At 42.1% G+C, this 26,706-nt stretch overlaps 1 protein-coding gene across 4 annotated transcripts in view; it reads right to left on the bottom strand.

Annotated features, from left to right (window-relative positions):
- Nucleotides 1-26,350, bottom strand: part of abtb1 (ankyrin repeat and BTB (POZ) domain containing 1) — an 89,448-nt gene extending 63,098 nt beyond the window's left edge. For 2 of the 4 annotated variants that reach the window (XM_063068238.1, XM_063068236.1), the window contains exons 1-3: nucleotides 26,208-26,350; nucleotides 9,035-9,097; nucleotides 3,959-4,014 (exon numbers count right to left, since the gene is read on the bottom strand). In XM_063068238.1, the coding sequence (XP_062924308.1) occupies nucleotides 3,959-4,014; nucleotides 9,035-9,097; nucleotides 26,208-26,263 (175 nt within the window). In that variant the 5' untranslated portion in view covers nucleotides 26,264-26,350. Of the gene's footprint in view, nucleotides 1-3,958; nucleotides 4,015-9,034; nucleotides 9,098-26,207 lie in introns of those variants that run through there. The other 2 variants (XM_063068237.1, XM_063068239.1) reach the window with 2 other exon arrangements.
- Nucleotides 26,351-26,706: the final 356 nt, after the last annotated feature.

Here is a 26,706-nt window from a genome sequence, read left to right as displayed (position 1 = left end):
GGGATCAATTGCTGGGCAATAGAGGCGTGGTGCAGTTAAAACAGAAAGCAACAAATACCAGACTGAAAGTGCTATATTTGAATGCATGCAAGAAATAAAATGGACGATCTTGAAATTCAGCTACAGATTGTCAAATATGACGCTGTGGCCATCACTGAAACTTGGCTAAAGGTGGCTACCATTGGGAGCTGAACGTCCAAAGATACACGGTGTATCGGAAAGATAGGCTAGTAGGCAGAGAGGGTGGTGTTGCCCTGTGTATAAGAAATAATATTAAATCATTAGAAAGGGATGACATAGGATCAGAAGGTGTAGAGTCTCTATGGGTTGAGTTAAGAAATGGCAAAGGTAAAAGGACCCTAATGACAGTTGTATACAGGCCTCCAAACAACAGCTGGGATGTGGATTACAAATTCCAGCAGGAGGTAGAAATGGCGTGTCAGAAGGGCAATGTCATGATAATCGTTGGGGATTTTAATATGAAAGTAGATTAGAGAAAACCAGGTCAGTACTGGACCTCAAGAGAGAGAATATGTAGAATGTCTAAGGGATGGTTTTTCAGAACAGCTTGTTGTTGAGCCCACTAGGGGTTCAACTGTGCTGAATTGGGTGTTGTGTAATGATCCACAAGTGATAAGAGAACTTAAGGTTAAGGAACCATTAGGGAACAGTGATCACAATACGATTGAGTTCACTTTGAAATTTGAGGAGGAAAAACTAAAATCCAATGTGTCGGTATTTCAGTGGAATAAAGGAAATTACAATGGCATGAGAGGGTATCTGGCCAAAGTTGACTGGAAAGGGACACTAGCATTAAGGACAGCAGAGCAGCAATGGCTGGAAGTTTCTGCGAAAAATGAGCGAAGTGCAAGTCAGATATATTTCAAATAAGAAGAAATTTTCGAATGGAAAAAGGATACTACCGTGGCTGACAAGTGAAGTCAGAGCCAAAGTAAAAGCAAAAGAGAGGGAATACAAGGAAGCCAGAGCTAGTGGGAAGATAGAGGATTGGGAAGCTTTTAAAAAGTTGCAGAAGGAAACTAAGAAGGTTATTAGGAAGGAAAAGATGAATTATGAAAGGAAGCTGGCAACTAATATCAAAGAAGATACAAAAACCTTTTTTAAGTATTAAAGGGTAAAAGAGAGTCGAGGGTTGGCATAGGACTAATAGAAAAAGACACTGGAGATATTGTAATGAGAGACGCAGAGATGGCAGAAGAACTGAATGCATATTTTGCATCAGTCTTCACAGTGGAAGACGTCTGCAATATACCAGATATTCAAGAGTGTCAGGGAAGTGCAGTTTGTGCAGTGAAAATTACGACTAAGAAGGTGCTCAGGAAGCTTAATGCTCTTAGGGTGGATAAATCTCCTGGACCTGATGGAATGCACCCTTGGATTCTGAAGAAAGTAGCTGGAGAGATTGCGGAGGCATTAACAATGATCTTTCAGGAATCGATAGATTCTAGCATTGCGCCGGATGGCTGGAAAATTGCAAATGTCACTCCACTATTTAAGAAGGGTGGGAAGCAGCTGAAAGGAAGCTATAGACCTGCTAGCCTGACATCAGTGATTGGGAAGTTGTTGGAATTGATTGTTAGGGATGAGATTACGAAGGCACATGACAAGATAGGCCAAAGCCAGCATGGTTTCCTGAAAGGAAAATCCTTCCTGACAAACCTACTGCAGTAGATGTGATGTACTTGGATTTTCAGAAGGCCTTTGACAAGGTGCCACACATGAGGCTGTTTAGCAAGATAACAGCCCATGGAATTACAGGAAAGTTACTAGCATGGGTGGAGTATTGGCTGATCGGCAGAAAACAGAGATTGGGAATAAAGGAATCCTATTCTGGCTGGCTGCCTGTTACCAATGGAGTTCCACAGGGGTCGGTGTTAGAACTGCTGCTTTTTACGATGTATGTCAATGATTAGAACTATGAGATGACTGGATTTGTGGCTAAATTTACAGATGATACAAAGATTGGTGGAGGAGCAGGTAGTGTTAAGGAAACAGAGAGCCTGCAGAGAGACTTAAATAGTTTAGGGAATGGGCAAAGAAGTGGCAAGTGAAATACAATGTTGGAAAATGTATGGTCATGCACCTTGGTGGAAGAAATAAATGGGAAGACTATTATTTAGATGGGGAGAGAATTCAAAATGCAGAGATGCAAAGGGATTTGGGAGTCCTTATGTATGATACCCTAAAGGTTAACCTCCATGTTGAGTCAGTGGTGCAGAAGGCAAATGCAATGTTGGCATTCATTTCTACAGATATAGAATATAAGAGCAGGGACGTGATGTTGAGGCTCTATAAGGCACTCATGAGACCACACTTGGAGTATTGTGTGCAGTTTTAGGTTTCCTATTTTAGAAAGGATATACTGACAATGGAGAGGGTTCAGAGAAGATTCACGAGAATGATTCCAGGAATGAAAGGGTTACCGTATGAGAAACATCTGGCAGCTCTTGGACTGTATTCCCTGGAGTTCAGGAGAATGAGGGGGGATCTCATAGAAACATTCCGCATGTTAAAAGGCCTGAACAGATTAGATAGGGCAAAGTTATTTCCCATGGTAGGGGAGTCTAGGACAAGAGGGCACGACTTCGGGATTGAAGGACGTCCATTTAGAACAGAGATGCAGAGATATTACTTTAGTCAGAGGGTGGTAAATCTGTGGAATTTGTTGCCACCACTGACTGTGGAGACCAAGTCATTGGGTGTATTTAAGGCAGAGATAGATAGGTTCTTGATTAGCCAGGGCATCAAAGGGTATGGGGTGAAAGCAGGGGAGTGGGGATGTCTGGAAGAACTGGATCAGCTGAGCCAAATGGCCTACTTCTGCTCCTATACTTCATGGTCTTATGGTCTTAACCATAGCCTAATCATGGGACAGTTTCCAGTGACCAATTAGACTACCAACTGGTATGTTTTTGGACTGTGGGAGAACACAGAGGAATACCACGTGGTCACGGGAGAATGTACAAGCTCTTTACAAACAGTGACAGGAATGAATCCGGGTTGCCTAAAGAGTTGTGCTAACCACTACACGACTCTGCAGTAGTGAGGTGTAGATAGAGTGAATGTGGACAGGATGTTTCCTACAGTGGAAGAGTCAAGGACCAGAGGGCACAATCTCAAAATAAAAGGACGCTCCTTTATAACAGAGATGAGGCAGTAGTTCTTCAGCCAGGGGTTGGTGAATCTGTGGAATTCATTGCCACAGTCAGTCATGGAGGACAAGTTATTTAAGCTATATTTAAATTGGAGTTTGATAGTTATATTTAAGTTATATATAAATTGGAGTTTGATAGTTTCTTAATTTGTAAGGATGTCATAGCTTATGGGGAAAGGGAAGGAAAATGCAGTTAAGAAGGATAGTAAATCAGTCGATGAAACAGCAGTTCAAACTTGGTGGGTCAAATGGCTTAATTCTGTTCATATGCCTTGTGGTCCAAGTTAGTGTGGAAACAGAAAATGGAATTGAAGTGGGTGGCCATCGGGAGAAACAGGCTATTACAGTGGATGAAGCAAAGATAAACTTTATTATTTGTTAATTTATTTAAGATAATATTACTGTTTCTTTGTATGTGTGCGTGTTATATATACTGTGTTATGCTCCTTGGTTCGGAGGAATACTAGAGTGAGAGTTAATCTGTCATTTGCGTCAATGACCAACACATTCTGAAGATGTGCTGGGGGCAGCCTGCAAGGGTCACCCTGCTTTTAGCACCAACTTAGAATGCCCACCATTTACCAACCCAAACCATATGTTTTTTTGGGATGTGAGAGAAAACCACAGCACCCTGAGGAAATCCACATAGTCACAGGGGAGAATGGACAATCTCCTTGCAAACAGCAGCAAGAACTGAACGCTGAATGGGATCGCTAGTGCTGCAAATCATGATGCTAACTATGGTACTACTCTGCTGCCCTTAATGATTAAAAGCGTACATACCATTTTCAAGTAAATATCGAACAAGTTCTTCATGTCCACACAGGCATGCGTAGTATCTATTATACAGAAAGTAAAGATAATCAACAAAATTATAAAATCATTAAGTTGAGTATTTTAAAATTGTCTTTAAATAAAGATGTTAAATGCAAGCAAGCTTTTCCACTAAGATTGGGTCGGACTATAAGACCATAAGATATAGGAACAGAAGTAGGCCTTTCGGCCCATCAAGTCTGCTTCGACACTCAATCATAGGCTGATCCAATTCTTCCAGTCATCCCCACTCCCCTGCTTTCACCCCATCCCCTTTGATGCCCTGGCTAACCAAGAACCCATCTATCTCTGCCTTAAATGCACCCAATGACTTGGCCTCCACAGTGCTGGTGGCAACAAATTCCACAGATTTACCACTCTCTGACTAAAGTAATTTCTCCGCATCTCTTTTCTATCCTGAAGTCGTGCCCTCTTGTCCCAGACATCCCTACCATGGAAAGTAACTTTACCAAATCTAATATGTTCAGGCCTTTTAACATTCTGAATGTTTCTATGAGATTCCCCCCCGCGGCATTCTCCAGAACTCCAGGGTATACAGCCCAATTCTACAATTAGAGGACAAGGGTTGAGGGTGAAAGGTGAAAAGTTTAAGATGAATATGAAGGGAAACTTCTTCACTCAGAGGGTGGTGAGAGTGTGGAACAAGCTGTTAGCACACATGGTGGATGCAAGCTTGATTTCAATGTATAAGAGAAGTTTGGATAAATACATGGATAGTAAGGCTATGGATGGCTATGGTCCAGGTGCAGGCCAATGGCACTAGATAGTTTAAATGGTTAGCATGGGCTAGATGGGCCAAAAGGCCTTCCTGTGTTGTACTTTTATATGACTCGATAAGAGCATCATGTTTGCAAGAGCAGAGGAAGCCATTCTGTTTGTATACAGTAAGACTTCAATAATCCACAAACTGATTGTTTGGAAATCCCAAAGTTTCACACTGGCTCTCTAGAAGTATTAAAAGTGGGTTTTATCCAATGTAGCCCAGCATTATCAAATTCCTAAGGATTATCAAGTTTTTACTTTAGTTGTGCAAAAATTGGTTTCATAATAGCATTGATAGAAGTGACCATCTTAGTCCTTGTGGAGGTGAAATTGTATCTTCACACTAAAGATAAGCTCCAGAATGTTGTGTGGCACTGCAAACAAACTAAATGAGGTAGATCATTAAATCACATTACCTGGTTACTGTTACACAGAAGTTAAAAAAATGGAGACGGCACAGTACTGTAGTGGTTAGCATAACACTATTATAATAACAGCAACCCAGGTTCAATTCCCGCCGCTGTCTGTAAGGAGTTTGTACGTTCTCCCCATGACCATGTGGGTTTCCTCTGGGTGCTCCGGTTTCCTCTCACAGTCCAAACGTACCTGTTCGTAGGTTAATTGGTCACATAGGTGGCATGGGCTCATTGGGCTGGAAGGGAAAAAAAATAACCTAGAGCTTTCCTTCTGCTTTCTCTAACTGAAGTCTCACTTCGCTGAAGCCTCAAAGAGCTAAAGTCTCAAGATGACCACCCTGACTGTCCGCTCAGACAATGGCCACTGTGCTTGCCACTGTTTCCTTTAATTTGCTCTTGTTAATCACTCCTAAATTGCCATTGGTCGCTGGTCAAAGCTCTTTTTCATAAGTTGCTGTGAAACTCCACCTTTAAAATCTCCATCACTGTCCTGATTAAAAGGTGGCTCTGAAACGCGCTCCCTGTTGTGGATTGTCCAACTCAGAGAAAACTGGCATGAAGCTCTGCTTTTAAATCTTGAACACGGACCTGACTGAAAGGTAGCTCTTTTCACCCACTGCCTTTTGCTGACTGATATTATTGTTTCCTTTTTATTTTTGTATTTGCACAGTTTGTTGTCTTCTACACTCTGGTTGAATACCCTAGTTGGGCAGTCTTTCACTGGTTTTGCTATACTTACTGTTCTATAGATTTGTTAAGTCTGTCCACAAAAAAATGAATCTCAAGTTTGTATATGGTGACATAAAGTATATATACTTTGATAATAAAATTTACTTTGATGGACATGCCATGTTGGTGCCGGAATATGTGGTGACACCCCTAGCATATCCTTAGGTTGTGTTGGTTATTAATACAGGTGACTGCATTGAGATGACATTTCAATGTACACGTGATAGAGAGGGGAGGGAACATCGATTCAGACCATGAGAGGCCAGCGTCGGGCATTTTCAGGCCTTACAAGGCACAGATTGGAAGTCTGTGTGGGGCACCACTCCTCGCACAGACACTAGAGCAATGTGTGGTTAAGTGCCTTGCTCAAGGGCACAAACACACTGCCACAGCTGAGGCTTGAACTAGCGACCTTCAGATCACTAGACGAACACCTTAACCACTTGGCCACGTGCCCAACACATATGATAAATCAATGTGAATTAGAATCTTACAAAACTCTCTGTACTTACTCACAGGAACTATTCTGACAGCATCTCTCAAACCACTGATCTCTATCACCAAAAATGCAACAGCAGACACAAGGGAACACTGTCCCCTATATCTGCTCCTCCAAGTTGCACAATATTCTAACCCAGAGATAAAGCATTGTTCCTTTTTCTCAGAAGGCCCTGCTCAATAGCAAGATGGGAGCTTTTCAGCAGAAGGAGGTAGGACAGCAAATGGCACAGCTTGTAGAGGAACTGCTCCAGCCACAAGGGTTCAATCTTGACCAGCAGTGCTGCCTGTGTTAAGTTTACACACACTGCCTGGGATTTCTTGCACATGCCAAAGAGCTACAGATTGGTAGGCTGCCAGCAGCTCTAGTGTACAGATCCACTGAAGAATCTGGGGGAAGTTGGTGAGAGTGTACGGAGAACAAAATGGAATTAAAGTAGGATTAGTGTAAATGCTGGTTGATAGGTGGTGTGGATGAGGTGCCTGAGTCCACACTGTACCTCTTTGTACCTCAGAAAGGAACTGCAGCTACTCAAGAATACTGCTCACCACTACCTCCTCAAGCCTGGTTATTATCAGATTAGGCTTCAGCAGCTTGTTTATATTCCTCGGCTGAAGTTTTAAAATCTGCTGATTTTTTGGCAGTTAAGACTCACAACCATTAAGGAAAGCACTCATAAGTAAATCTTAGACCTGCTCTTTAATCAGAAGGGTGGTGAATCTGTGGAACTTATTGCCATAGACAGCTGTGGAGGCCAAGTCGTTGAGTATATTTGAAGCAGAGGTTGATAGATTCTTGATTAGTCAAGGTGTCGAGAGTGGTTGAGATCCAGGGGTTGAGAGTGAAAATAAATTAGCCGTGATTGAATAGAGGAGCAGACTCGGTGGGCTGGATAGGCTAACGCTGCTGCTATGTCTTATGCTCTTTTCTCTCTGCTGCCTTCAGGAAGGAGGTACAGGAGCCTCAGGTCCCACACCACCAGGTTTAAGAACAATTATTACCCTTCAACCACTAGGTTCCTGAACCAGTGTAGATAACTTCACTCACCTCAACTCTGAACTGGCTCCACAACCTATGTACTCACTTTCAAGGACTCTACGACTCATGTTCCCAATATAATTGTTTTTGTATTTGCATTGTTTGTCTTTTTTTGCACTATGGTTGCTTATCAGACATTGTGTGCAGTTTTTCATTGATCCTTTTGTGTGCCTTTGTATCTACTGTGAATGCTACAAGAAAATATACCTCAGGATAGTATATGGTGGCATATTTGTACTTTGATAATAAATTTACTTTGAATTTTCTTACGGTCTAGCTAAAATCAAACTGCAAAATTTGTCACGTGTACAGCTGCAGTTATTATTCAATGTTTAAATGTACACTAGAAGTTTTCTTATACAGTTTTCTTATACAGTCCATTTAGCTTTGAAACTTTCAAACATTTCCTTGGTTTGATTGCACATGCTTACAACATGTTCCAGCATATCCTCTGCAACAGGCTTTCGCACAATGCCAAAGACAGTGAAACCATCTAGTACTTTGCACAAATCCACAAGATGGCACAGTAAATACTAATCAAACCGTCAGCATCAATGCAAAAATAATATGTCCTTTTAAAGCTTAAAAAGGCATTCAACACCAATATCAAACAAACAGCTTGATTGATTGAAAGTAACACTATTATCACGTCAACTTATTCCCTTTCTCACAAGTGCTTCCTGTATTGTTCTTAATTGGACATGACATCAAAGATTACAGGGAGAAGGCCAGGAACTGGGGTTGAGGAGGAGATTAAAATAAAACGATCAGCCATGATTGAATGACAGAGCAGAATCGATGGGCCAGATGGCCTAATTCTGCTCCTATGTCTTATGGAAATGGTATGTCATCTAAAACTTTGACAAACTTCTTTAGATGTGCAGTGGAGAATACTGTATATTGACTGGTTGCATCACAGCCTAGCATGGAAACACCAGTACCATTGAACAGAGAAGCCTACAAAAAGTAGTGGATACACCCAGTCCATCACAGGTAAAGGCCTCCCCACCACTGAGCACACCCACATGGAGCACTGTCACAGGAAAGCAGCATCCATCATCAGGGACCCCTACTTTTCACTCCGCTGTCATCAGGAAGGAGTACAGAAGCCTCAGGACTCATAGGTTCAGGAACAGTTATTACCCCTCAATCTTCAGGCTCTTGAAAAAGAGGGGATAACTTCACTCACCCCAACACTGAACTGTGGACTCTTCATTTAATTTTCTCAATATTTATTATTATTATTATTATTATTTATTTTGTAATTGTGTGTTTCTTTGCATTTATTGTGAAGAAAATAAATCTCAGAGTTGTATATGTTGACTTTGATAATAAGTTTACTTTGAATTTTGAAGTGCAGACACTTAGATACAGCACAATAAGGCTGACCTAGAAACCAGTTAGGCAAATTGCTGAGATAAACAGAATAGCAAAAGGAGGAAAGATGCAATTACAGCGTGACGCACACACAGGCAGCATCTGTTGTAAGTCTGGATTTAGGAATTTACAATGTAAGAGTTGGAAAAATTATAACAGAAACAGAGCCTCAAGTAAACTTTTGTAGATAGGAAGTGTACTTACAATGGGGTACTGTCCCACTTATCTTTTACATTTAATTCCACATCCCTTTGTTCAACCAGATAGCTGGAAAAAAAAAGTAAAGCTCTGTTAATATCTTTTCTAAAACGGCGTTTGTGATCATTTACGAAAATTCTCTGTATCTGGGCAGGTCTCAGTGGATTGGAAGACAGCAAATATCATGCCACTGTCAAAAATTTCAGTGGTAAGGAAATTTTGAGGGTCAGAATTAATCTAAAGGTGGAAAGCAAGTGATTAATCAATGATGGCATGGGAGACCCTGCTTTGCCAACTGACTGAGTTTTTGGAAGAGATATTAATGAGTGTGCTTGTTTCATGTAGACTTGCATATAGCCTTTGACAAGACCATATCTTGGTAACTTATGCAAAAGGTTAGTAACCACGGGATACAGGGTGAAATTGGATCCAAAATTGGCTTGGTTTGGCTGATGGTTTGGTTTTCCACAGAAGTGTTCCACAGGGACGGGAGTTGGAAACCTAACTGTTTGGATGTAAATATAGGAGCTATGTTTGCAGATGACCTGAAGTTGGTGGATTTATTGATAATGAACATGATGATATTGATCAGTTGGGAGGGTAGGCAGTGAGACGGCAGAATGAAAAGTAATCCTTCAGAGGTGAGCTCATGCACGTTAGGATGATTAATAATTTATTTGTTTAGCGATACAGCACAGTAACAGGTCCTTCCAGCCCAACAAGCCTCAGCCACCCAATTACACCCAGATGACCAATTAACCTACAAACTCTTTGCAACATGGGAAGAAAATGGAGCACCCGGAGGAAACAAACGTGGTCACAAGGAGAACACACGAATTCCTTACAAACACCGGCACAGTTGAACCTGGGTCACTAGCACTATAATAGCGTTATGCTATCCACAACACTACATAAGCTGGTACATAGACAATGAGTGTAGGCCCAAATGAATACTGAAGAACGGCGATACCTTGGTATATACGTCCAAGGATCTCTGAAAGTTGCAGCACAGGTAGATAAAATGGTTAAGAAGCCACTCAGGACATTTGCCTTCACTTGTCAGGCACAGAACACAAGAGCTGAGGGGTTATGGTACAATTGTATAAATCACTGGAGAGTTTTATTTATTTATTGGGATACAGCGCAGAATAGGCCCTTCCAGACCCTCGAGCCACTCAGCCCAGCAACCCCTGATTTAATCCTAGCCTAATCACAGGACAATTTACAATGACCAATTAATCTATCATCTAGTACAGCTTTGGACAGTGGGAAGAAACCTGAGCACCCAGAGGAAACCCACATAGTCACGGGGAGAACATACAAACTCAGCGATTCAGGAACAGCTTCTTCCCCTTTGCCATTCAATTCCTAAATGTCTCCTGAATCCATGAACAGCACTTCACTTTTTTATATATATTATTCCTGTTTTTGCACTATTTTTAATTTAACAATTTCATATACACATATATACTTAACGTACTTACATTTTTCTATATTATCATGTATTGCAATGTACTGCTGCTGCTAATTTCATGACATATGCCAGTGATATTAAACCTGATTCTGATTCCTTACAGGCAGCGGCGGGAATTGAACCCAGTCACTGGTACCGTAAAGTGCTGTGTTAACCACTACAATATCATGCCGCCCCCAATTGGAGTACTGCGCGCAGTTCTAGTCACCACTCGTTAGGAAGGATGTAATTGTGCTAACGAGGATACAGAGCAGAGTGGCTGGGATGTTGCCTGGGGTGAGGAATTAGAATTATAAGGAGTCAACATAATGTGTTTGTTCTCCTTATTGTGGATGAGGCTAAGGGAAGATCTGATTGAGGTAAACAGAATTATGAGCAGCATAAGAGAGAATAAATAGAAAGAAACTTTTCCAGAGACACTCACTAATTTCTACAGATGTACCATGGAGAGCATTCAAATTGGCTACATCACCATATGGTATGGTAGGGGGGGGGGTGGCTACTGCATAGGATCAAAATAACCTGCTGAGAGTTGTAAACTCAGTCAGCTCCATCATAGGCACTAGCCTCCATAGGATCCAGGACATCTTCAAGGAGCAATGCCTCAGAAAGGCAGCGTCCATTATTAAGGACCCCCATCACCCAGGTCATGTCTTGTTCTTATTGCTACCATCAGGAAGGAAGTACAAAAGCCTGAAGCACACACTCAACAATTCAGGAACAGCTTCTTCCCCCCATCATCAAATTTCTGAATGGACATTGAACCCATGAACAATACCTTGCTACTCTTTTATTTTAGTTTTGCATTACTTATTTAACTATTTTATTTATAAATATACTTACATGTAAATCACTTTTTTTCTATTATTATGTATTGCATTGTACTGTACTGTATGTATTGACAATGAATTTCACGACCGTTCCTGGTGCAGGTCAATGGGAATATGCAGTTTAAATATCTTCAGTACGGACCAGATGCTGGTCCATGACTCTACATTAGCAGAGATATCTAAAACCAAAAGCCACAGATTTAAGCTAAGGGCCAGGAAGTTTGAAGGGGATATGAGGAAGAATATTTTCACCCAGAGATGATGAGACACAACATTGAAATATCTTACCCCATCCATTATTTATTTATATCGTACCCCATCCGTTATTTATTTATAAAACTTCTGCTAATGCCCCACCTCCCCCCCCGTACCCCATCCGTTATTTATTTATATACACACATTATTTTTTTTCTCTCTCTCTCCTTTTTCTCCCTCTGTCCCTCTCACTATACCCCTTGCCCATCCTCTGGGGTTCCCCCCCGCCTTTTCTTTCTCCCTAGGCCTCCTGTCCCATGATCCTCTCATATCCCTTTTGCCAATCAACTGTCCAGCTCTTGGCTCCATCCCTCCCCCTCCTGTCTTCTCCTATCATTTTGGATCTCCCCCTCCCCCTCCCACTTTCAAATCTCTTACTAGCTCTTCCTTCAGTTAGTCCTGAAGAAGGGTCTCGGCCTGAAACGTCAACTGTACCTCTTCCTAGAGATGCTGCCTGGCCTGCTGCGTTCACCAGCAACTTTGATGTGTGTTGATTGAAATATCTTGACAAGCATGTAACTCAGTGAGGCAAATGAAGGCTATGTGCCAAGGAAAAGTAAAAATGATATAAGTGTTAATGTACATTTGATAAATGGTATGGATAGGCTTGGGCAAAGGGCAGATTTCTATTCTGAATGATTTGATGGCTCTATGACACAGTACAAAAGAAGCACTCCCTTATCAAAACTGTCATCTTTTGAATGTGATATTAAACCATCTACACTCACAGGCAGGTGTAAAGGTCTCCTGGAAATATATTTCAAAAATGAGATGGGCATTCGCTCAAGTACCCTGACAAATAGTTGCCAAACTACAATACAAAAATAGAGTATTTGATAATTAATGTATTGGCTGTTTGTGAAAGCTTAATGTGTTTGAACTGTATTTGTATACATTATAAAAGTAAGCACACTTCAAATCTGCCCCTCAAAGTCCAACCCTACATTCCTGTCGTGAGAGGTGGAAACGGGTAAGGCTGGCCAACAGGGCTCTGGTGAAGCTGTATCGGCCAGTCCCCTGTACAGCAGATACAATGGTTTGCAGCAGCATAGATGAACTCCAACCATACCATCGACTTCAGAGGTCGATGGGGACGGGAGGTCATCAATGGCCAGTAAGTACTCCACTGGGAGTTAAAGGCCCAAGTATGTAAGTAACACTTCAAATCTAGATCACTGACTGTGAAGGACATGGACAGCAGCAACTGTATAAAGTCTCTTTTATTTTATTTAAGAGGTAACAAGGTCCTAAAAACCCGTAACATATAATACAGAAAAAATGTAGGGTGCAACCAACCACAGCTTGAACCACACATGCAGCCCTGCAGCCAGCAACAGTCCTTTAGTGTGGCTGTTGAGAGACAAGATGCAAGCAATGGTTCATTGATGGCGCTGTGGTTTCATGGCCAAGGAACTATCGACAACAATAAATAACATTTCAACTGTACTCGAGGATGCTACGTTCAATTACATTTAGCAAAATGGAAATGTTTTGTAAGTGTATGACATACAACTGGAATACCTATAGAACTGTAGCAAAATATGGTAACTAATATATCTTTAATACACAACAGTAGGATAAAATTTTACCACCATGTAAACTGATTATATGCAAAGCACAGAGCTAAATAAGTATTAAATGCACGCTTAATGCTTTGTTGTTACAATTTTCTGTATTTATCTCTTCCCCTTTCACTTCGCGCCACCAAGATTCATACCTAAACAAATACAAATAATGGCCAAAGGATCTTAGTCACAGACTTTAAATACCCTACCATCGTTATAATTCATGATTGTGGCTGCAGAATTACTACAATCTGTTTATTGTAAGTTAACCACTGCTACTTCTCAGAACAGAGTTTTCCTGCTCCCTGGGTAATTTACAAAACAGTATCAATGATAGGTTGGTTTGACAAGGAGGCTGTGGACAGAGAATTATCGATAAACCTCTCATCCATCAGGACCAAGGCTTCTGGAAAAAGGGCCAGACACCCCTGCGTCAGGTCAATGAGAAGATGAAGTACACTGCACAAAACCCAGAGGGAAAACGGCTGCTGAAACACTTCAGCGTCAGTTTCCCAACCAATTATGTTCCCATAGCTCCACTACATAAACAGAAAGTATGAATCCCCAATGCATTTGAATATAACTTTCGTTGTGAAAAGAAAATGTGATCAAGTCGACAAAGGGAAACTGTTTCAGAGGTCACATATTTAGGATGAGGCCTCATTTTAAAAAATAATCAGTAAGCTGTCATCTGGAATTCATATAAAGTCTAAAGGGAACAAATGATGTAGTTCAGTTGGATTAGAAATGCAAGAGAACATTGAAGGAGGAAATCATGAGGGTTAAAAAGAAGGCATGAGGTTGCTCTAGCAGACAAGATGAAGGAGATCCCCAAGGGCTTCTACAGATATACAGATATTAAGAGCAAATGGACAGCAAGGAACAAAATGCTCCTCTTGAAGATCAGAGTGATCATCTATGCATGGAACTGAAAGACATGGGGGAGATATTAAATGGAATGTTTTGGCATCTGTAATTACTCAGGGGACAGAATAGACAGAAGTGAGGCAAAGCAGCAGTGAGATCATGGACTGTATACAGATTACAGAGGAGCAAGTGTTTGCTATTTTGAGGGAAGTTAGGGTGGATAAATCCCCAGGGCCTGACAAATCTCTGGGACTTTGTGGGAGGATAGTGTAGAAATTGCAGAGGCATTTAAAACATCCTTAGCCATGGGTGAGATGCTAGACAAGGAGTAGAGGATAGCTCATGCTGTTCTGTTGTTTAAGAAAGACGCTAAGAATAAATTGGGAAATTATAGGCTGGTGAGTCTGACATCAGTAGTGGCTAAGTTATGGGAGTTAGTCTAAGGGTCTAGATATATAAGTATTTGTATAGACGGGGACTGATTAGGGATAGTCACTTGGTTTTAAGCATGGAAGGTCATGTCAAACCATCCTTATAGAGTTTTTCAAGGAAATTACCAGGAAAGTTGATGAAGGCAAGGCAGTGGATGTTGTCTACCTGGATTTTAGCAAGGCCTTTGACAAGGTCCTGCATGGGAGGTTGGTCAATAAGGTTCAGTAGCTTGGCATTCAGGCCTAGGTAGTAAATTAGATTAGACATTAGCTTCGCAGGAAAAATCAGACAGTGGTAGTAGATGGTCGCATCCCTGATTGGAGATAGTGGTGTGCCACAGGGATCAATGCTGGGTCCATTGTTGTTTGTTATCTATATCAACAATCTGAATGATAACTGGATCTGCAATTTTATGGATGACACCAAGACTGGAGGTGCAGTGGATAGCGAGGAAGATTATCACAGCTTGCAGTGGGATCTGGACCAGCTGGAAAAATGGGCTGAAAAATGCCAGATGGAATTTAATGCAGACAAATGTGAGGTGTTGCACTTTGGGAGGACAAACCAGGACTTCCAGTGGCATCACAGGTAGATAGCATCATAAGGAGTGCTTCTGGTTCATTGGCCTTCAGAATTAAAAGTATTGTCCAGGAGTTATGTTGAAGTTGTATAAGATGTTGGTAATGTCTAATATGAAGTACTGTGTACAATACTCCTGGTCACCTACTCACAGGAAGCATATCAGTAAGAATGAAAGAGTGCAGAGAAAGTTCCAAGAATGTTGCCAGGACCCGATGATCCGAGTTACAGGGAAAAATGTTAATAGTTAAGGACTTTACTCCCTGGAGCCTAACAGAATGAGGGGAGATTTGATAGAGGTATACAAAATTATGAGAGGTATAGACAGAGTAAATGCAAGCAGGATTTTTCCACTAAGGTTGGGTGAGACCAGAACTACGGGTCATGGGTTAAGAGTGGAAAAATCAGGGGTTCCCAATCTTTTTTATGCCATACACCAATACTATTAAGCAAGGGGTCCATGTTGGGAACCCCTAGTGAAAGGTGAAATATTTAAGGGGAACATGAGGGGGAACTTCACTCCGAGGGTGATGAGAGTATGGGACGAGCTGCCAGCAGAAGTGGTGGATTTCAATATTTAAGAGAAATGTGGATAGGGGCATGGATGAAAAGGATATGGAGGGCAATGGGACTAGGCAATTTAGTTTGGCATGGACTAGATGGGCCAAAGGGCCTGTTTCTATGCTGCAGTGTTTTATGACTCCTAACTCTCAGCCTCCAGTCCTAGCCTATCCAGTCTCTCATAGAACATAATCAAGTACAGCACAGGAACAGGCCATTCAGCCCACAATGCTGAGCCGAACCAGCAAAGCAAAAGGGCCCATACACTAATCCCTCCTTGTAATCAAACCTGCCCCCCCCAGCCCCAATATTATCATTGTAAATAATTTCTGCAGCCTCTCCAGTTTAGTGGCGTATTTCCTATAGCAGGTCGGCCAGGACAGTTTGCAGTAATCCAAATGTGGAGGTGAGGCAAGAAACACTTACCTCCAAAACCTGGACCCAATATTTTAACATAAACTTCTGAAATATCAATTTATGAAGTAAAGCAACATTCATGGTGCAAGCTCAATAGAAATCCTTCTCTCAAATCCCATTAAATATCAAGAGATAACCACATTTACATCAGATAGTAACAGCAGAATCCCTTTCCTCTAAGAAAAGAGGAAGCAGGCTTGCATTTTTTTCTACATTGCTCTACAGTGATCAAAAACTCCTTTGAAACAGTCACTTGTAATGTCACAGGAAGTTACCCTCCCCCCCAAAAAAAGGCGATAATTTGTTCTAATATCATCTGACATAATTACTGGCCAGAGCACCAGGCAGAACATGCTGTTCTTGAAATAGAATCAACAATAGAATTTTAAAAACACTTTATTCAGTAAATATTTCAGATGTAATACAGGACATTGAAATCAACATTTCAATAGCATCATGCAATTTCCTCTTTATTACAATTAGCACATTTTCAGTTAATTATACTGCATGGAAACAGGCCCTTCGGCTCAACTGATCCATGCCAAACACACAGACCCACCCAAACTAATCTCATTTGCCCACATTCAGCCCCTAACCTTTGTTAGTGTCTGATGTTTTTAATCTAAGGTCCCTTTGGAAGTAAGGAAAGAGGCAAAAATCTTGTTGCTTTGCAGCACTTATTAAGTGTTAACATAACAAAGAAAATTGAAAATCAGCCAGAGGTAGAGGCTAGTAGTAGAAGGGGAGAAGAAGCAAAAGATAATGGTGTCGCTACATGGTCAGCTCTTTTTATACCTACAGATAAGAACCATTCCATTCAAATTTGGAGGCAAGTCAACCAATCAGACACCTCTTATTCAACAACAACAGAGATGCTTCTAGAACTTTCCAAAATCATACAAGTGTAACCAATATAACCAATAACTGAATAACCACATGAATAGTAACTATAACAAGTATTGACTCCCCTTGGAAGTTTTCATGTTTTATTGTTTTACAACATTGAATCACAGTGGATTTTATTTGGCTCTTTTTGACAATGATCAGCAGAAAAGACCCTTTTGTGTCAAACTTAAATCAGATCTCTACAAAATGATCTAAATGAATTACAAATATAAAACACAAAGTAATTGATTGCATAGGTATTCACCCCCTTTAATATGACACACCAAATCATCACTGGTGCGGCCAATTGGTTTTAGAAGTCACATAATTAGTTAAATAGAGATCACCTGTGTGCAGTCAGGGTGTTTCAATTGATTGTGGTAAAAATACACCCGTATCTGGAAGGTTAAACTGCTGCTGAGTTAGTATCCTGGCAAAAACTACACCACAAAGACAAAAGAACACTCTAAGCAACTCTGTGAAAAGGTTATTTGAAAGCACATCAGAAGGTGGATACAAGAAAATTTCCCAAGTTGCTGAATATCTCTTTGAGTACAGTTAAGTCAATCATCAAGCTATGGAAAGAATATGGCACAGCTGTAAATCCGCCTGAGGCAGGCAATCCTTGAAAACTGAGTAACTGTGCAAGATGGGGATTACTGAGGGAGGTCACCAAGAGACCTATGACAACTCTGGAGGAGTTACAAGCTTCAGTGGCTGAGATGTGAGAGACTGTGCAGACAACTGTTGCCTGGGTGCTTCACCAGTCGCAGCTTTATGGCAGAGTGACAAAGCGAAAGCCACTGTTTGGAAAAAAGCTCTGATGAAATCTCGGTTGGAGTTTGCCAGAAGGCATGTGGGAGACTCTGAAGTCAACTGGAAGAAGGTTCTATGGTCTGATGAAACCAAAATTGAGCTGCTTGGCCATCAGACTAAATGTTATGTCTGGTGAAAGCCAAACACTGCACATCATCAAAAACACAACATCCCTACTGTGAAGCATGGTGGTGGCTGCATCGTGCTGTAGGGATGCTTCACTGCAGCAGGCCCTGGAAGGTAGAGGGCAAAATGAATGTAGCAGAATACAGGAAAATTGTGGAGGAAAGCTTGATGCAGTCTGCAAGAGAACTGTGACTTAGAAGATTTCTTTTCCGGCAAGACAATGACTCCCAAGCATAAAGCCAAAGCTACACAGGAATGGCTTAAAAACGGCTAAGTTAATGTCTTGGAGTGGCCAAGTCCAGTCCAGACCTCAATCCAATTGAAAATTTGTGGCTGGACTTGAAAATGGCTCTTCATTCAAGATCCCCATGCAATCTGACAGAGCTTGAGCAGCTTTGCAAGAAGAATGGGGAAAAATTGCAGTGTCCAGATGTGCAAAGCTGATAAAGATCTATCCACACAGACTCAAGGCTGTAATTGCTGCCAAAGGTGCATCTACTACATACTGACCTGAAGGGGGTGAGTAATTATGCAATCAATTATATTGTATTGAATAATTGTAATAAATTTACACCAATTTGAAGAAATTTGTTTTCACTTTGACACGTCTTTTCTGTTGATCAGTGTCAAAAAAAGCCAAATTAAATCCACTATGATTTTAATGTTGTAAAACAATAAAATATGAAAATTCCAATGGGGGTGAATACATTTTATATGCACTATACATAGTGACCACTAGGAAACATACTAAATAGCTACATATATATAAGTAGTTATAAAAATGCTATCAGGTTAAGCACAAAGAAAATAACAATTGAACCGTCTAATCCAACACCTTCTAAACCTTTCCAAAACATCTACTTATCCAACTGCCTTTTAAGAATTGTTATTGTACCTGCTTCATCGGCTTCCTCGGGCAGCTCATTCCATGTATACATCACCCTTTTGTAACAACAAAGTTGCCCCTCAAGTTGCTATTAAATCTTCCCCCTCTCATCTGAAACCTATTCCATCTAGTCCTTGAACACGGGGGGGTGGGGGAGGAGAGACATTGAGTGCATTCATCCCATCTATGCCACTCCACAATTTTGTGCACCTCTACAAAATCAATTCTCTCTCCTCTCCTAGCCGCTTTTAAAATAAATAAATAAATAAATACTTAAGCTGTCTAACCTCTCACTATAACTCCCTTGGCAACACCTTGCAAATCTTATCCGCACTCTTTAATAACATCTGCAAAATAACTCAATACTCAACCTCCCCAATGCCCTGTTCAGTCATACATTGACCTCCCAACTTTTGTACGCAATGCCCATATGATGAAAGCCAGCTCTCAGCTAGTTTCAAACAACAACTAACTTTGATTAAGTTTACAAGTTCAAGTTTATGGTCATCTGACTGGACGTGTGTCCATGTCCGGACCACAGTGCACCCACAAAATGTGTATCACACAGAGCACATAAACCAAAATATACCATGCGTTAATAAAATATAATGCAAAATGCATGTAGTGCACAGCACAGGTAAACCATAAACGGCTCTGTCCTAGTGCGGTAGCAGGATATTGGGTATTCATTATTTTAAAGCTGGAGGGAAGAAGCTCTTCCCCACCTGGCAGGCCTAGTCCTGATGCTCATGTATCTCCTTCCTGATGGCAGCAGGCCAAAGAGATTATGGGATGGATGGTAGGGATCCTCAACAGTGCTTGGGGCCCTTTGTTTGCAACACTTCTGGTTAATCTCACAAATGGGGTAGGGAGACCCCAGTGATCCTCTTGGCAGTTTTTACTGTCCTCTGTAGGGTCTGGCGTCCGATGCCTTACAGCCTCTACCACACAATGATGCAGCTGGACAAGAGACTCCATAGTGCTCCTGTAGAAAGTTGTTAGGGGTGGAGAGCTTTGCATGCCTCAATCTCCTCAAAGTATAGATGCTGCTGTGCATTCTTGGCTAATGAGATGTTGTGAGTTCACGTGACTTTGACCAAGGAAACTCATTTCTCATCCAACACAACTAAAGAGCATGCACATAGACTTCCAATGACAGACAACAAACAATGGGGCTCTTCATGAATGCATCAGATAGAACGGTGGTTTGGAGTCACCTGGATACTGTGGAAAAACACCACAGGAAAGCCTGATAAAGGCATACAAAATTATGATGGGCATAGCTAGGGTAGACAATAGGAAACCTTTCCTATAGTGTAGGTCTAATGTGGTGTATCTGGTTTAGACAGAATATAAGGAAGAATTCTTTCACTGAGTTATACAGGACAGAAATGGGCTCTTTGGCCCAAATAACCCATGCCAACCAAAATGGTCCATCCAAACTGGTTGCACTTGCCAGCATTTGGGTCCTTTTTTAATCACTACAGTTTAGCAACACTGACCACTTTGTACTAAAAGAAAAACTTTTTTGTTCTAATTTATTCTTTCTTGTTAAAAACCGTATCATTTTCTTCGTTTCTCTTGTGAATGCTATTTATCTGAGGCTAATTGCCAGTGATTCTGCTGCAAGTAAGCTTTTCATTGCATCTGCGCATGCATGTACCTGAATATATGACAAGAAACTTGACTTTGACTTTAAAGGGGGGGGGAAATGCTAACATTTTCAAGGGGCCCTTTCACCCTCCTGAGACACTAAGCTGCATTACTGACTGATCTTCATAAATTATTTTGGAGCTTTACAGTCACGATCCACTTTCTTAATGATTATAGCTTTGTGACCAAGTACTCAGGATTTGTATTTTCCTGCACTGAATTCCTCCAAATCCCTACTAGAAAAGAATGATACCCAAACAGGATGAACCTGGTGTTGTGAGCCTTGGGTCCCACACCACACTAAGTTCAAAAATAGTTATTACCCCTCAACCATCAGGCTCCTGAACCAGCGTGGATAACTTTACTCAGCTCAATGCTGAACTGATTCCATAATCAATGGATGTACTTTCAAATACTCTTCAACTTGTGTTCTCAATTTATTTACTTATTACTATCATCACTATTTTATATTTGCACAGTTTGTCTTTTGCACGTGTTGTTTGTCAGTCATTGTGTATGGTTTTTATTCTATTATATTTCTTTGTTCTACTGTGAGTGCGTGCAGGAAAATGAATCTCAGGGCTGTATATAGTGGCACATACATACTTTGATAATAAACTTGCTTTGAAATTTTAAATGTCATCTTTGCTTTGAGTCAAGTAAACAACCAATCAGAAATTACAGAAGTCTTGCTCAACAGGCTGTTTTACTCGCAAATAAGGCGGGTACTTCCTCAGTGTTTTTCTATTTTATTTATTTGCACAAGTTAAGAATAGTTCTTACTATCTCACCAAGTTCTGTACTCAAATTAATTTGTATGTACCGGCTCTTTGAGCGAAGTATCACTCTCCTAATATTTTTCCACAGCATTCTGGATGAAGGAAGGGGGGGGGGGAAACAGAAGAAGGAATAGGCCACCAGGCCTCTCAAACATGCCCAACCACTCTATACTGGCTTCAACTCCTCTTCTGTGCCAGCATCCAGATCAATCTCCATTTTAAATATATACAAATATGGCCTTCACTACCCTTGGGGGCAGAAAATTCCAAAGAAGTTATTTCTCATTTTTCATTTATTGCTATGTTCCCTTCTTCATTACTTGCCCATTAGTGGAAACATCTCAAGACCACCTCAAACTTACTTAAGATGTGATGTTTGAAGGTCACCTCATTTCTCTAAATTAGGAATAAAGGCTCAAAATGTTCAACTTCTCTTGGTAAGATGATGCTGTTATCCCAGAAATTAGCTCAATGGGTCTGTCCAAAGGCGATTCAATGTTACAATATCCTTTTTTTGGACAAGAGGTCTAACACTGTTCAGTTTTCCAAATGTGACCCCACTAATACCTTGCACAAATGTATCGAAAGTTCCCCAGCAATAAAGGCCAACATGTTGCTTTCTCTAGCCACGTATTAGACCTCTCTGCTAACATTTGCAATTTGTGCACTGGAACCTTGATTCATCACATCCTGGTATGGAAACACCAAAGCCCAGGGACAGAAAAGTCTACAATGTGGTGGGCACAGCCCAGTCCATCACAGGAAAAGCCTTCCCCACCACTGAGCACATCTACAAGGAGCGCTGCCACAAGAAAACAGCATCCATCAAGGTTCTTCATCATCCTGGCCATGCCCTCTTCTTGCCATTACCATCAGGAAGGAGGTAGAGAAGGTACTTGACAACCATCCAGTCTCTGAACTAGAGTGGATAAACTTCAATCACAACTAGGCACATTCTGTTTTCCTCTAACTAAAATTACAAATGACTGAACTTCTGTGACAAACTTGGATTCTAATTGATGGTGAAATGGAATGGGAGAATCTGCATGCAGTTTAAGATATTTTTACTATTAAAGCCAATTAGTCCAGCAATCACCCAAATTAAACCAGGCTTCCACAGTTTGCCCATCCAACAGTTGTTGTTAGCTGTTATAATGCCACTAGCTCAGGTCCTAGTAAACAACCTGTTTCCCTACTTTCACTACCTACTTCAGGCACTGGTACTACCGAGACATTGATCACAATTTAATGATTCAACGGTTTACTCACAAATAATTTTGCTGATATGAACATCCCTGGTATAGGTCTGCTGCATAGAGTCATAGAAAAGGGCCCTTCAGCCCATCTAGTCCATGCCAAGCCATTTAAACTGCCGAGTCCCTTTGACCTCACTGAACCACAGCCTTCCATATCTCTACTATCCATGTAATTATCCACATTTCTCTAAACGTTGAAATCAAAATTGCATCCACCACTTGTGCTGGCAGCTCATTCCACACACTCACTTCCCTCTGAGTGAAGAAGTTTCCCCTCGTGTTCCCTTTAAACATTTCACCTTTCACCCTTGACCCAAGACCTCTAGTAGTCTCAGCCAACTTCAGTGGAAAAAGCCTGCTTGCATTTATCCTATCTACACCCCTCATAATTTTGTATACCTCTGTCAAATCTTCCTTCAATCCTCTATGTTCTAGGAAATGAAGTTCTAACCTACTCAATCTTCCCTTATAACTCCTGACAACATCCTTGTAAAATTCCTCTGTCATCTTTCAATCTTATTTACATCTTTCCTGTAAATAAGTGACCAAAACTGCACACAATACTCCAAATTAAGCCTCAAAGTCTTCTACAGCTTCAACATTACACCCCAACTCCAGACTCAATACTTTGATCTTGCTGCTTGGGTTCCCCATTCCCCCACATTTTCCCCAGCAGAATCCAAAGGGTAGATCTTGGCTGTCCAAAATGGAGAGGGAGATGGGTGTGAAACAAGCCCCATTCCTGAAACACTCTGGAAAGGTTCGTATAAGCTTCACAATGTGTGAAGAGCATTTGACGGCTCTGGGCTTGCACTCGCTGGAGTTTAGAAGAATGAGAGGGGATCTCATCGAAACCTACTGAACATTGAAAGGCACAGAGAGAGTACACATGGAGAGGATGCTACCAAGGGTGGGAGAGTAGAGGACCAGAGGGCACAACCTTGGACTATAGGGGTGTCCCTTTAGGAAGGAGCTGAAAAATAATTTCTTTAGCCAGAGGGTAGTGAATCTGTAGAATTCATTGCCACGGACAGCTGTGGAGACCAAGTCATTGGGTATATTTAAATCAGAGGTGGATAGGTTCCTGATCAGTAAGGTGTCAAAAGTTACAGGGAGAAGGCAGGAGAATGAGGTTAAGGGGGAAAATAAATCAGCCTTGATGGAATGACAAAGCATTCCCAAATGGCCAAGTGGCCCAATTCTGCTCCTATTGTCTGGTATTGCTGCTGATATTCAGGAGCTAAACAGAAACAAGTAATGTGCTTGTATATGATTCTCAGCAAGCAGAGTAAATAGAGAAGGAGACTACTTGGTCCATTTTGTATTTGGCAGCCAACTTTGCATAAATGCCAATTCCCATTTCTCGTCTATATGATTTCAAAATTCAAGATTGTTTAATGTCATTTCCAGAACACAAGTGTAAAGGAGAATGAAATAATTGTTATTCTGGATCCAATGCAGTCCAAAAAAAATCACACTAAAGAACATAATAATAAAAACACAATAAATATAAATTCATAAGATAGCTTATATACATTGATTGTATCTGCATAAAGCAGCAAAAGACTAACAGGAAATTATAAAGTAGTGGTGTTTGGGGGTTTTGAGAATGGTTTCTTTTTCCCTCTCCCATTGAGCAAAAGATACAAAAGCTTGGAAGTATGTATCACCAGGTTCACAGACAGCTTCTATCCCACTGTTCCAAGACTATTGATTGGTCCTCTAGTACAATATAAAGTTTAGGTCACACAATCCAGCTCTAGTTGGTCTTGCGCTTTGAAGTTGCCTGCACTACATTTCCACATTTCCACAGTAACTGTAACTCCTTACTCTGTTATTGTTATTGCTTTCCCTTGTTCTGCCTTGATGCACTGTTGTACTAAAAAAAACCGCATGAATGTTGTGCAAGACAACTTTTTAACTGTACCTTGGTAGTGAAGCCTTGTGTTGGTCATGGTCGACCATGGATATTGCATCCCAGCTGTCTACATGCTATGCAAGCCAGGGCAGTACCAGATGGAGAGCAAGCTGTTGCCCATGTAGTGGGCTTCCCTCCCACCCCTTCCACGCAGCTGATGAATCGGAGGAACGGCAGAGAATGATACAGTTTGCCCCAGCGGCGTCACAGGAGTTGCAGGACAGTGTTGAACTCAAGGTAGGACTGCTTTAGGGACTCCAGCTTTGGATTTTTCCTCAGGGTTTACACCCAAAGCCCTTCCCATGACAGAAGGCCAGGGAGATTTGAGATCAGAGTTTTCCTTCTCCTAGATGAGCTGCAACCACAGCTGATGAGCCTCATCTGCCTGAATAACCTGGTTTTAAGATGCCAATAATCCGCCTTTGCCCCTTCTCCTGTCAGTAGAAACAGTTCTGCCGGGCTTAGTAACTAAGCCAAAGGAGAAGGCCAGACCTTGGTGCATTGAACAATACTAAACCAATTCACCAATTTTATGGTGGGGTGGAGGTATGCCTCTACCAAAGGAGGTGTAAAGTATTCCTTCCCTCTGTAGCCTGCAGGTCACCTTTGGGTAAGATGTAGCACCTGCCTAGCCTCCCCCACCCCCGACCAGGGTCACGTGAAACCATGGGAGCAGGTCATGTGAGCAGCTGGAGCATTTACAAGTCCTGCTGATGCGACCATGGACGCCAGGCAGACAATCTCTGAACAGTATTGATGATGATGCCTGGGGTCACTTATTTGGGAAAGACACTGCCCAGCAGAAGGCAATGGCAAACCACTTCTGAGAAAAATTTGCCAAGAACAATCATGGTCATGGAAAGAGAGAGGGAGAACAGTGTGAAGGGGGGTCTCTTCTCCACAGGCAACTAAAGACAGATGGAAGACCATGATCACCCACATCATGTCACAGCACACGATGATGATGATGACTTGTTTTTTGTAGCACCCAAATAGTCATTAAAATCCTGCCTATGGTGATATTTTTGCCACCATCATCCTTGCAGGTAGTACGTGTTACACCCTCACACTCGTCAAGTGAAACCATTCTCTGAACTCTGCCAATAGTGCCAGTATCTCAAGTAGGTTGGTTCAGTCAATGAACAAACTTGATGGGAAGTCCCCAGTGGCTGGGACATGGGCAGTGCAATGTAAGCATTAAGCGGGTGTAGGGGGTGTCCAGGGAGGGATAGAACCACTAGTGAAGAGGCTTGTCATGTCCAATCTGCAATGCTTTGTGCAGAACAAAGGGCTTGGCAAGGCATAGAAGTAGTCATGGTCCCCTATTGCAACGAAGGAAGACCCTGGTTTAGGATGACTACTATTACCACTGCACTCGGATTTCCTAGGTCAAGAGAGTGGATCTACCCCAGTGCAACAGCGTTCCCAGTTGAAAAACTCTCTTGCATAGGTTTACTGTCATCGTTGGAGAGGATGAACAACCACCACCAATTATACAGGAGCCCCGTAACTTGTCACCTACTCTAAAATACGACCCAGGACTATTGGCAATCAATCCCTTCCCTTGCCCCAGGCCGCCCAATCAATCCCACCCACTCCTCTTCACAGGTCGACCAATCAATCGCCCACCCCTCAACCCAGTTCACTCAATCAACCCCTCCCCTCGCCACACAGTCAATCCCCCCCCCAACCTCTCGCCTCCGACAGGCCGACCAATCACCCCACCCCCCCGGCCATTCTGGCCCCTGACCCACCAGTCCACCATCTCCAGGCAATCCGTCCCCGCTCCCTTTCTGTCACTGATCCGGGCCATGGACCCGGCCTATCCCCCCGACACCGTCCTCAGCCGCTGACAGTTCATACCCGCCCCCGATCCTCACCGCACTCTGGAGAGTTCTCCCTTCCTACAGCTGGCGAAGAGCTCGCTGATGTCCATCTCTCTCCGAAGCCCAGCCGCCGATTCGATGCATTGACCCGAGGTGCCGTAGGACCGACAGGTTGTTTATGCGTCCTCGGGGGCGGTGCCGCGACGCAAGCCTGTCACAGCGCCGTCGCCCGCCGGGAGGGGGGAACAGGTCCTCCAGCTGCAAATCCTGTCACAGCGCCATCGCCCGCCGGGAGGGGGGAACAGGTCCTCCAGGTGCAAATCCTGTCACAGCGCCACCGCCCGCCAGGAGGAGGAACTGTTCCTCCCGCCTGAGCCTGGGACGAAGCTCATGCCCTCACCTTACAACTTGCGATGGTTCAAAAAGGCAATGTGCAAATCATCTGCAGTTTCCTCACGTAGTGCGTAGCTTGGAGACACAAGGGACTCTACAGTTGCTGGAATCTGGATCGACGCACGATATGTTGGAGGAACTCTGCTGGTCAGGCAGTATC

This window comes from Mobula hypostoma, chromosome 15 (assembly GCF_963921235.1).
Source record: "Mobula hypostoma chromosome 15, sMobHyp1.1, whole genome shotgun sequence".
Taxonomy (NCBI): domain Eukaryota; kingdom Metazoa; phylum Chordata; class Chondrichthyes; order Myliobatiformes; family Myliobatidae; genus Mobula; species Mobula hypostoma.
This window is presented reverse-complemented; position numbering and strand designations above follow the sequence as displayed.